Genomic DNA, 12,919 nt, shown 5'->3' with positions numbered 1-12,919 from the left:
ACGCGCAGGCTCCGTGGCCATGCCTCACGGGCCCAGCCGCTCCGCGGCATGTGGGACCCTCCCGGACCGGGGCACAAACCCATGTCCCCTGCATGGCAGGCGGACTCTCAACCACTGCGCCACCAGGGAAGCCCCAGATGAATTTCTTGAAACTCAAATCTTAGGACTTGCTTCAGATTACTAGCGTATGTCTTGGGGCTAGAGTTGGAATCCTATTTTTTTCATTCCGGAGCCTATATTCTTTCCTTCATCTATTTATGGGAAAGTATTAAAAAGTAGAAACATGTAAGGAAGTAATTTAGTAATTAAATGAAAATAGATGGGTTTATAGATAAGACTATTGTATATTTATACCCAAGATTGGGGGGATATTTACCATGCATTTGGTGAGTTTTTTGTAAATGTGGGAACGGACATGAATGGTTTTTTGAAAATGTAATTTATTAATGCTGCCCTTTTTTTAAAAAAGATAGACTTAAAGATCCTAAGTACCCACAATAAGTAGACTTATTAGTCATTAATTTAAGGTGTCTGGAAAATGCAGAGAAGATAAACACAGATAAACAGGGTGAAATTAGTGAGCAGAATGCATTTATTTTCTGATTCTGGTATCCTTTCTGGTAAGAACATTTGCCTCAGATTTATTAGCAAAAGGGAAAAGGAAACATTTTAGATTATTCAGGATTGTCTCTAAATTAAGAACAGACCAGTTAAAATAGCTCTTATTGGGAATTTCTGGGCGGTCCAGTGGTTAGGATTCGGCGCTCTCACTGCCGGGGCCCTATTTGATCCCTGGTCGGGGAACTAAGATCCCACAAGGCTTGCGGCCAAGAAAAACCAAAAAGCAAAGAAAAAAACCGGCTCCTATTCCTGATATTCCATCTTTTTTTTTTTTTTTTTTTCCTGTGGTACGCGGGCCTGTCACTGTTGTGGCCTCTCCCGTTGCGGAGCACAGGCTCTGGACGTGCAGGCTTAGCGGCCGTGGCTCACAGGCCCAGCCACTCCGCGGCATGTGGGATCTTCCCGGACCGGGGCACGAACCCATGTCCCCTGCATCGGCAGGCGGACTCTCAACCACTGCGCCACCAATTGGAAGCCCAATTTCCTTATATCGAGCCATCTTTTAATTTATTCAGTTTCAGTTTTAGGGTTATATTACCCTTGCAGAATAAATTAAGGAACTCCTTTTTTCTTTTTCTCTACCAATGTACTATCACACGTCAGACAACATGGGGGTAATCTGTTCATTGAAGGCTTCAAAAAACTAACTGAGCCTGGTGCCTTTTGGAAGGATAGTATTAGATCTTTCATCACCTTTTCCATTTCTACTCTCATCTTTTCAATTTTTCTTTCTCCTGAGTGAGTTTAGTTAATATAGTTTAGACTTGTTGATATAAAGTTGTACATGGTATTCCAAACTATATTTTTCTTTATAAAATTTGGAAACGTTTATTTCATGGTTTCTCCAACTTTTCTGGTAAGAATTCATCTGAAGCATTTGTTAAAAATACAGATTCCCAGCCCCTTCCCTAGAGAATTCCCCTAGAGATTCAGTAATTCTAGAATGGAAACTGAGACCTGTACTTTTTATAAGATCCCAACTGATTCTGATCAGGTAAGTTAGGAAATTCTGATCTATTGTTCCTTTAATTCCTTTCCTTCTACCATTTTCCCCTAGCTCTGGAATTGAATGCTAAGCTCATTTATTGCTATTTGTTCTTATATCCTTGGATACTTCTTTTGCCATGTCAAATATTTGATACAAATATTTTCATTGCCCTTAGTTTCCCTAAAGTTTGTGATTTCATTATTTTTTTTTCTTTAACTTAATAATTAGTTTTCTTTTTAATCTTCTAAGCAAAATTGATTGTGGGTGGGGGAGAACTGTCATTTTTATGGACATATAAGCATCAATTTTCTCACCAGTAAAATGGGAATAATGCTGGTATCTGCCTCATAGCATTGTTCTGTTAAATAAGATAATCCTTAAAAAAATGTTTAACAAACTCTGCCAGACTTTTAGTAAACATTTCAATAAGTTGTATTTTGTTTTGTTTCTAGTTTTATTGAATTATAGTCAGAATGTCACCTTCTGATTATAGAATTGGGATTTTCCTTTGGTCCCTTACATGTCATTTTTTTCTAAGAATTCTTAGATTGTTTGGATGGAATATATATATAATGGAAACTCAAAACTACCTCTCTAACCCTGTAATTTAGAACAGGTGTATTGACTGTGTTATTAAATCCTTCATATACTTAATATTTCTACTAATGCTCTTTTTATCTGCCTAGTTTTGACAGAGGTATGTTCACTTTTTTCTCTGTGATTTGTCTTTATTTAACATTTATTGTTTTAGTATGCCAGGCATGTTGTAACTGTTGAAAATACAAAAGTGAACAAGTCTGACAGTGTTTGCATTCTGAACTCAATAAAAAAGAAATAAAAACAAATAAAATATTTCAGAACGTGAGAAAACAGTCTAATATGTAGCCTGGAGGGACGGTGGGGCAGGTTCAGCATTAAGTAAGATACCCCAGCACTGCCTTTCTGAAGGAGCGGTTGAGTCTGGACTCTGTGTGATAAGAAGCAGCTAGTCAGGAGCTATTCTGAGACGGTGGGAACAGCAAGTGCACGTCCCTGAATGGGAGGGCGTTTGTTCTATTCAAGGAACAGAAAGGAGACCATTTTGAGAAGTCAGGTGTACCTGTGGAGTAGACTGTGTAGAGTCTTTGTCATGAGCTGTGGTAAAGAGTTTGGAATTTATTCTGGTTGTAATGGGTATGTTTAATTACGGCGTGAAAACATCTGTGTATGCTTTTATAAGATTATTTTGGCTGCTGTTTGGAGAATGGATTGGAGTTGGACCGGAGAGGAAGCAGGCAGACCAATTAGGACGCTATTACAGTAGAGTAAACAAGGAACGGTGGACAGAGGGGTAGTGGTGTAGACGGAGAGAAGAGCTGAGAGCACTTGCAGTTGAATTGTTGTAGGAGAGAAGTTTTTGCCTTGAACAACTGAAAGGTGCTATTTAATAATTAATTTTCTTCCTCTGTTTTTAACAGTTTGTGTAGCATGTGCTATGTTTTAGTAAGCCTAAGAGTTTATGATTCTTTCTTAATTGGACTGGATTGTCTTTTGTCAAATATTCCTCTTTTCCCATTTAGTGTTATTTTGCTTTGAAAATACTATTGCTAATCTTTTCTTTTTTTGGAAATTAATTTCTGCATTGTTGAAGAGTGAAAATTAAATAAGTAAATTCACTTTGACTATCATATATCAATTCTGAACATCATGTAAGAGACCCAGAATTTAGTCTCTCTGCACATTCTCTTTTCTTTTCTTCATGTTATCTAACAGTGTTGAGTACCGGTAGCACTATAAACATTTTATTTTTTATATTTTGTTATTGATTTTTTTTCTCCCAAAGCTACTCTCCCCTGTAGTTGGTACAGAACTTCATTGGTTCTGTTGTTTTTTGTGCTTACTGTTTGATTCCTTTAATAGTACTCGTTTCTGTCCTTCCCACTATTTAAATCTCTTTCTTTAAAAATCCACCTGAACGTTCCATTACTCTTAATTATGTCTCCCTTTTCTGTTTCAGTTAAAACTTTGATGTGTGATTTTCTAATAGATTTTGTTCAATAATTTATTCTCTTTCCAGTTTTAATTTGACTCACTTTTATAGTGACACGTACTTGAAATGGATGAATCACATTTAAAATGAAAATAAAGAAAATTATATCGCTGGATCCCAGTGCTGGGTTATTTCTTTAGCAAGTGTAGAACGAGTTCCTGGATCTTTTTGTAGTCCCCTGTAGTACTTTCTTAAGAATTAATGCCACTTTATATTTGGCAAGAGTTCCTTTGATATTAGCTGCATTTTGCATAGGAAAGGGAGCTTGAATGGGGTCATTTTAAGGTTTTTATATAACCCATGCAGATATTCAGAATTGATTCTTTGGAGGAAAAACGTTTGTTCATGTTGTTTTCTCTTTCTCTAAGTTAGGGTTATTGGTATATACGTATACATATATATATATATGTATATATATACATATATATATATATAGTCTTAAGTTTTATTATTTTAACGTTCATCTCTAAAATGTGAACAACAAAAATTATTGTCTGTCTTATTTCTGTCCATACCTGATATGTTGCTCAGTATAAATTAGGCTCTGAATAAATGTAATTGATGGGTTAACTGGTTGCTTTGTCATTCCTTGATAGATCATCTTACTAATTTTCCCCTTTCAGTTAATGGAGAATCATCCTCATCTGCACCAACTGATAATGCTTCCACCACGGGTACTGCAATAGTATCTGGAGAAACCGCCTTGTCTTCAAATTGCACTAGTACTACTGTCGAAGATCCTCCAGTTCAAGAAATACTGACCTCCTCAGAAAACAATGAATGTATTCTTTCTAACAGTGCAGCATTTGGGTCTGAAGCTAGAAGTACATTAGATCCTTCTACCTCCAGTTCTGGAAGTAGCTCTGCCTTCGAAGCAGCCAAATTAAGACAGCCAGATGTCTGTGTGGAACCTGTCCGGCAGCAGTCTGGAAATGCCAACACAGAAACTCTGCCATCCGGGTATGTTAAATTAATGATCGATTGTCTCTGCCTCCAAGAAGCTTGTTTAGTGGCTCAGGTTTTTAAACATACATACAATACAGTTTGAGAATGCTGTGATGAAAGTACGGTGTATACAGTGCTGTCCTGCACAGCTTACAGCAGTTAGAATTTCTGCTCTCTAGCTGTGGAAACTGCACCTCTAGAGGTCTCTACCTCATTGCCATCATTTGCTCATCACAGTCACTGTGTCCATACCCTTTCTTACTTTCTGAACTGTTTTTTCTCAGTGCTCTTTACTGGCTCATCTGATTTTGCCTATTGCCTAATCGTGGTTTCAGCCTTTGGTCTTCTCCTGAATGTGCTGCCTCTGTTGAATCTTATACTCTCCCATCATTTTAACTATTAAATCTATATATCCAGACCAGAGCTTTCTCTGAGCTTATTTTTTTCTACTTACTGGAAATCTCCACTGCTTCCTGCAAGCATTTCTTCCCTTTCCTCTCAAAAATCTCTCATTTTCCCTTTGTCTTCTGTCTTTGGCAACTTAGTCATTTATCTTAGTCTCATGTGTCTGCCATTATGACACCAATATATAAGAAGCTCTTCTTACTGTCAAGAACCTCATGATCTGTTGGGGGGGTAAAGATAAATAAATAGTCATTGTCTATACAGTTCAATTAAAGCTAAGCAAGAGGTGTGTAAGTTTAGGGTGCTGTGGGAGGGAACATATGTAGAGGGAAGTTAGTGGGGAGTAACCTGCTATACTGAGATAAAGAGTACTTTCTGGAAGAGGTGACCCTTGAGTGGATTTCTGAAAGAGGCGTAGGAGTTAGCACAGCAATAATGGAGGCACAAGTGGTGAAAGGTTTCATTCTTAGTGGCGCTAACTGCACATTCGGATTTCTAACATCCATAAACGAGTAAACTGAACTCAGGAAATGGTATTTTGTTACAGCTTGAGTTGAGCGTTGGAGGAAGCAAGCTATGTAGTACTGAAGAATAAACAGTCCTCTGAAGAATTTTGTATACCTGCTAAAAGTTTGGGAGTTTTTTCCTGAAAACCATGAATAAACATTAAAGAATTTTAAGCAGGGGAGTGCCACAGTCATATTTGCATTTTAGTAAAATTATTCTAGGAGTGGTATAGACAGATTAGGAGTTAAGGGACAAGCTAGAATAGCAGCTAGGTTGTTCCATACATGAGAGAAGTGGACATATTCCTGTTTAAAGTGGTAAGTACATAAACTTAATTCTGTGTGGCCAAGTACATGCTTCAGCATGCCTGTAGCCACTGTATGTGATCTTTGCATTAGGAGAATTTTGTAGGGATCTAGATGAGTGATTTTCAAATTGCAAGTTGCAGCCTATTAATAGATTGTGACCAGCATTTGAAAACATAATAAAGTAAGTCAACATGGACTAGAATAGAAAACTGAAGTGTGTTAGGTAAACACTGTTTTGGGAAAGTTTGTTTTTCTGATGTGTGCTTATGTGTGTAAAATCTGTAGGTAAATAGCAGTCTAGGGTGAACAGAGGCATTTATGTAAAGTGTATTCTTACTCTGTGAGCTGTTACCTAGAAGGTTGAGATGCTACTAATCCAGGTGAGAAGTAAAAACAGCCTGCACTAAGGTAGATGCTAGTCTCCTGGGGCGACGTTACGATGGGTGTGGTAATTAGCTGTGGGAGGTAGAGTCGGAGGCTGGAGGCAAGGGTGACCCCTCTGGCTTATGCAGCATTTGGCTTGTGTGACCATCTGAGCCAGCAGTTTCCAATCCGCGTCATCTTCCCTCTTTCCGCAACAATCTTCTTAGTTCCCGTGTGTCCGCTCTTGGGTAACTTACGTGGCTAACTACACAGTACAGTCGTAGGTGCTAGAATCACGAGTGTTCTGAAGGAAGCGTATTCCAGCCCGAGTGAGTGTTATGCCAAGCGCCGTCTTGCCTAGAGCCCTTTCTTTGCTTGTACTCTGTTGTGCGGACTGTTATTCCTCAGATATCTGCGTGTCTCTGCTCAAATGTTACCTTGCTCCAGAGGCCTTTCCCGATTCCCTCTGTCCAAATCAGGTCCCTCTGAACCCCCATCCCCTGCCTTATTTTTTCCCAACCTTCTGTTACGAAAATTTACAAACATGCAGAAAAATTTAAAGAATTTTACAGTGAACACCCATATATCTATCTACCACTAGGTTCTGTAGTTGACATTTTACTCTGCCTGCTTTATAACACATCTCTTCATCTCTCCATTTGTCTAATGTTTAAATATAATTTCCTGATAACTAAGTTGCAGATACCAGTACATTTTGCCCCTCAAAACTTCGGCTTGCATATCATTAACTAGAATTCAATATTTGCTTAAAGATTTTTTGGTAAAGTTTACATAGAAGGAAATGCATGAGTCTTAAATGTGCCATTTTGATGAGTTTTGACAAATGCTCATTTGTCACTCCTTTATTAAGATTAGAGTATTATCATCACCTCAGAAAGTTCTCTCAAGCTTTCAGTCAGTCCCTGTCCCTACTTGGAGCGGGGCAGCCACTGTTGCTCCTTAAAAGCTTTTTTCCACAATAGATTATAGATTAGTTTTCCCTGTTGTAGAACTTAACATAAATAGAATCAGTATGTACTCTTTTGACTAGGGTTCTTTTAATCAGCATGATGTTATTTGTATTACTTTTCTTTATAACACTTAAATCACCATGAGACATACATTTGCGTGTTTTTGTCAGTTTTCTCTCCACTAGACTGAAAAGGGGGCTTTATTTTGTCCATTTCTGTATTCCTCATGCCTAAAACTATGCCTGCCATGTAGCAGGTACTCAATAAATATTTATAAGTGAATTCGTGCTTGATTAAATGATTTTGAGTGAGTGAGCAATTGGGCAAAGGCCCTGGCTTGTAAATAATTCGGAGGAAATGGTAAGAAGGTCAAAAGCTACTGAAAATTCAAGTAAGGTAACTGAAAGGCACCCATTGCATTTAACAACAAAGAGATTATTTATTGTTGATCTCTGACAGAATGATTTCTGGGAAATAGAGCTGTATTCAGACTGCTGTGTGATGGAGTGAATGGAAGGGATGGAAGTGTGATAGAAAACTCTTTGAAAGAGTGAGAACTAATGCATAAAACTTTTTCCCTGTGAACACACAGGGAGAGAGGAGTGTTTGGTAGAGGTGAGCAAGAAAAGATACAGTATTGAGGAGTAGTTTTTTGTTTTAAAAAATGGCAGTGACCTAAGGGTGGTCAGTTGCTGATGGGCAGGAGCCAGGAGAGAGATTGGCAAGCCATACAGGAGAGAGGGGCAACTGTTGGTCGTGGTTTATGAGAAGGCAAGTCTTACCACCTACCCCATTATCCAAGTTTGAAACCAGTAGTTACCCACTCAGCAACTAAATTCTATCATTTTTATTGTAATATATTTAACAAAATTCTTCCACATTTATTATTATTTTAACAAGGTCTTTCTTCAGCAGTAGGTTTTGGAAATTTATGAGAAAGGGAGGCTACATCTGAATACTAGGAAGGGAGAGTATTATGGTTGAAGGTGAGGTGTAGCGGTTATAAGTTAGCACTTATCCCCGTGAAATTAAAGAATTCTATTGAGAAGTCTCATCAATCGACCTGGTAATTTGCAACTAGTTGAGGGGTACTCATGAATTTCCACTGCAGGGATAATCTAGTCTCTGGCCAGTTCCAGCTCATCACTTTTATAGTACCCCCGGGTACAGCTCTAGTTGGCTATCACTGTGAGTCTCCCACATCAAGCCTGAGACCACGCCCCTTTATCCCGGTACCGCCTTTTTCCCCTGCCAGCACCTTCCTTCCTCATTGCTGCCCAAGGATTGCTCTGGTCACCACTCACACACTGGGGACTCATTCTTGGCAACCGTCATGCCCCCAAAGGTAGACTCTCACTCTGGGAGTAAAAACTCAGCAAGCTGCCTTCCTGTGAATCGGCTGTCAGGGCAGGGGAGAAAAGCACACTGGGATCCTAGAGTCACTGGGTCAGGTGGTGAAACTGACCAGGCTCCTCCCCTGTGGGCCAGGAGTTCTTTGTCCCAAGAACGTTGTCAGCAGACGGCAACTGGGTACATGGCATGTCCACGACCTGGGATGCCCTACCCCAGGAAGACAGGGTGGGGCATGACAGGAGTTTGTTTGTTTGTGGCACGCAGGCTTCCCACTGTTGTGGCCTCTCCCGTTGCGGAGCACAGGCTCCAGACGCTCAGGATCCGTGGCCATGGCTCACAGGCCCAGCCGCTCCACGGCATGTGGGATCTTCCTGGACCGGGGCACGAACCCGTGTCCCCTGCATCGGCAGGCGGACTCTCAACCACTGCGCCACCAGGGAAGCCGTCCCCTAATTTAAAATTTGTTTCTGATCACAAAATTAAGACATGACCAAATAAAACATTTAAATGATACAGAAACTTTTAAAATACCCCTTAAGCTTACCACAGAGAGAGTGGTGTCTAAATATTATTCCAGTGGCATATATTTGCGAGCTTCTCTCGGTCATTGTTCCAGGCACTGGGTGTTCAGAGGGGCAAGGCTCTGCTGCTGTGGAGCTAGTGTTACAGCAGGCTGACCAGCAGTGGCCTTGCATTAAAAACCTACTCAATAATGTCAGATAGTGACAGGTTCTATGAGAGGAAGGATAAAAGTAGGTGAAAAGGATAAAGAGCAACTATGTGAATTACTATTTTGCAAAGACTTGTAGAATTATTTTAAGAAAATGGAATCACACTCTACATACTATTTTTCAGTTGCTTTTTAAAACTTGGTCATATTTCCATGTCAGTACAAGTAGGTGCACACATTCACCAAATATTAATAAATGTTTAGTAAGCATCTCTTCTGTGGCAGACACTGTGCTGTGTGCTATTAGTACACTGATGAGCAATATAGATCAAGGCCCAACCTTCGTGAAGCTTTTCGTCGAAATGTGTAGGCTTAACCCTAATCCTTTTGAATGGGTTTATAGTATTTCCTTTTGTATTAATTATTGCTGTGTAACAGAGTACCCTAAAATTTAGCAATTTACAACAACAAACATAATCTTACACAGTTTCTGAGGCTCAGGAATCTGGAAGTGGTTTAGCTGGGTGCTTTTGTGCAGTGTCGCTCATGAGGTTGCAGTCATCTGGAGGATGACTTTGCAAATCCAAGAGAGCTGAATTCTGGCCTGTCAGTGGGGAAAGCCAGTTCTACGCATTGGAGCCCCTGAAGCTCCCTTCAGGCTTCCACCCTGAAGGCCCAGGAATTGGCAGCATCAGATACCTTTGGAAGTGGCTGTGAAGACAGCACTGTAAACAGCAAGATTGTTTGAAAGTCACATTGAGAAATGAATCCCTACTTTTCCTTCCTGCAGCTAGGACTGCTACCTTGCCTAGGGGTTTCTTCTCTGGAGGTTCTCTGCATTTGGAACACCAGGCACAATTGAGGGCGAGGTACTGTACTACACTAGGGGACATAAGTGAACCTTTATGATGTTAATAATTGAATAAAGTTATAAGTGAATTTCCAAGCCCACATCCTTCTTTCATACCCAAATCCCAAAATACTGACAACCAGGATTTTACTATTCCACCCAGGAGACTGGAAGTGTCTTCTGTCAAAGCCCCGCCCACGCCGCTGCCCAAAGACTAAAATACTGATAATCTGTTTGTTCACCAACAAAGTAGCCTCATTATATTGCCCTTCAATTAATTCCACAATCCACAAGCCCCACCTACAAAGCTCCTGGTCAGTTTTTTTGGTGCCCTACTCATTAGACATCTGAGGGAAAGCTTTTAATGTGAAGGGTAAAGATCAAAACAAACAACTAGAAAATGCTCTTGAAGAAAACAGACTATTTTAATATTCTAAGAGGGACAAGAGTAGATGTAACATATTAAGGAAGAATGAGGTTTGTAAAAAGCTCTTGGAAATGTAATTCACTGGAAGATGTGGCTAATAAAGGTAAATGAATTTCCCAGAAAGTAGAACATAAATTTATAAAGTAAAAGAAATAAAATAGAAAAATTACAGGACCAGTTCAGAAGGTCTGATAAGAGAAGTTCCAGAAAGAGAAAATAGGAGATATTTAACAAAATAACCAAAAATAACCCACCTTTTACAAACAAGAAGGAGGAACTTCTTATGGAAAGGGGTCACCAAAACTCAGGATAATAAGTGAAAATAAATCTATATTAAGATAACTTGTTATGAAAATTTTAGTACATTGGGGCCAAAGGAAAAAATTATAAACATTTCCAGAGATTTTAAAAAAATGGAAAAAAGCAAATCTCATAATCATCAAATCTCATAAAGCATTAGACTTCTCAGAATCAACACAAGAAGCTAGGAGACAATATACCTTAAATGCTGAGGGAAATTATATTCAGCCTAGAATTCTGGATCTAGTCTCACTGTTAGTGTGCACACAGAATAAATACATTTCAGACATCCTGGGTTTCCAAAAGTTTACTTCCCATGTAAGTTTACTCTCTGAGGAGGCTACCAGGATGCCTGTTCCTCCAAATTTAGGTAAATAAAAGTGAAGGACGGGGGATCCAAGTGAAAGGAGTTACCAGCAAGATGATGAAAGGAAAGCTTGATGGCAGGTGTGACTGATAAAATACCCAATGAGCTTGGATTTTTTTTTTTTTTTTTTGTGGTACGCGGGCCTCTCACTGTTGTGGCCTCTCCTGTTGCAGAGCACAGGCTCCGGACGCGCAGGTTCAGCGGCCAGGGCTCACGGGCCCAGCCGCTCCGTGGCATGTGGGATCTTCCCGGACCGGGGTACGAACCCGCGTCACCTGCATTGGCAGACGGACTCTCAACCACTGCGCCACCAGGGAAGCCCAGAGCTTGAATATTTTGAGAGGAGATTTATGCAACTAGAAAGTATTTGTAGTTAAATTAATAAGTACGAAGAAAATAAGGAAATGGGAGGAAAGGAGACAAAGAAATCATGGTGTGTTCATAGCTCAGCTGTCAGGAGGGTTTACACAGTCATAATAATTATAAGGGAAGGACACAGCATATGTGTGTATTTGGAACAGTTGGAAGGAGGGTCCAGGTTACAGTGTATATGCGTACATCTGTGCAGGAAAGAGACTTACAGCTTCACCTTTCATAGTGAGAAATCAATAAATTATGCTTGAAATTAAATTAGTAGAGTAAGCTTGTTAATAAGAAAAAAGAGGTAAATACTAAAAGAATTGGTTAAAACAGTTGAAAATGTTGCCTTCGGGGAGTAGAAAATGAGATTAGGGGACAGTAGGCACTATTGTTTTTTTGTAATGAGCCTCATAGACTATCTGATTGTTTAAACTGTGTGGAGGTTACATAATTATATAACTGTGAGATATATATTAAATAGTATGTGAAAGTATATATAATTTTGATAAAAATTAAAGCTAAATTAAAAGTAGTAAAGAGTATTTGTAAAGAAAGTTTGGAAACCAGGAAATTTTGGTATAGAATAGCAGTACAAATTCAAGAACTGATTATAGGAATTAATACCTAAAAATAGCAAAAGTACCATTATCAGGAAGTTCTTGAAACTTGATATATTTTGTAGGTATTTGTTTTTGGCTGTTAAGCTTTCCTACAAATAAGTAACCCACTGGTTTGTGTCCTAGGTATTCCAGAAATGTCTTTAAAATGAAATTCCATATTTAAATCCTGCCTTCCCATGAACATTTATTATTATATAAAAACATATGAATTAAATCTGAAATTTCAAGTTATTATTTTTAGTAAAATACTTATGAGGAATATCTAAATTTTTGTAGTTACAGGGTAGCATGGATGTTCCAGTGTAGGATTTTATACCACTGTTTCATAATAGATACTTTTAATAATCTATATGATCCTGAATCGGTTGTGAACTTGGGCATCTTTATTGTTCATGGTTACTGTTTAAGCTTGTTGTGGCTAATGTTTGTCAGATGCAGCTTAAACAAATGATTATTTTTTGCATGCCATTTAAGATATGTATGTATGTGTACACCTTGTTAGGGAATAACTTTAATATGGTCATTGTGTAGGAAAATAATTTAAAAATTAAAGGCCTCTCTAATCAAAAAGAAGTCAAATTAAATTGGATCCTTGTGTTTAAGCGAAAGGAAAGTATTTTCCATTTATTCTACTTTCAGGTGAAAACAAGAATATTAAACTCAGAAATACCAGGTTTTTATTTTTTATGTTTAAAATTTTTCTTCTATACCATTTTAAGGAAAGACTGGAAAGGAAGAAACAGGGATCACAGAGGAGAAAATGAGGGTGGGGAAAATCAGAGATTGAGTGTCTTTGAGATAGAACAGAAAAAGATAAAATTGGATGTCCATAAAC

At 38.8% G+C, this 12,919-nt stretch overlaps 1 protein-coding gene across 2 annotated transcripts in view; it reads left to right on the top strand.

Annotated features, from left to right (window-relative positions):
- Window positions 1-12,919, top strand: part of WWP1 (WW domain containing E3 ubiquitin protein ligase 1) — a 112,333-nt gene that overhangs the window by 55,579 nt on the left and 43,835 nt on the right. For both annotated transcript variants that reach the window (XM_067711936.1, XM_067711937.1), the window contains exon 9: window positions 4,262-4,598. In XM_067711936.1, the coding sequence (XP_067568037.1) occupies window positions 4,262-4,598 (337 nt within the window). The remainder of the gene's footprint in view (window positions 1-4,261; window positions 4,599-12,919) is intronic.

The sequence above is a fragment of the Pseudorca crassidens genome, chromosome 17 (genome assembly GCF_039906515.1).
Source record: "Pseudorca crassidens isolate mPseCra1 chromosome 17, mPseCra1.hap1, whole genome shotgun sequence".
Classification (NCBI taxonomy): Eukaryota; Metazoa; Chordata; class Mammalia; order Artiodactyla; family Delphinidae; genus Pseudorca; species Pseudorca crassidens.
Note: the sequence above shows the minus strand (reverse complement) of the source record. Positions and strands in the feature narration are given on the sequence as shown.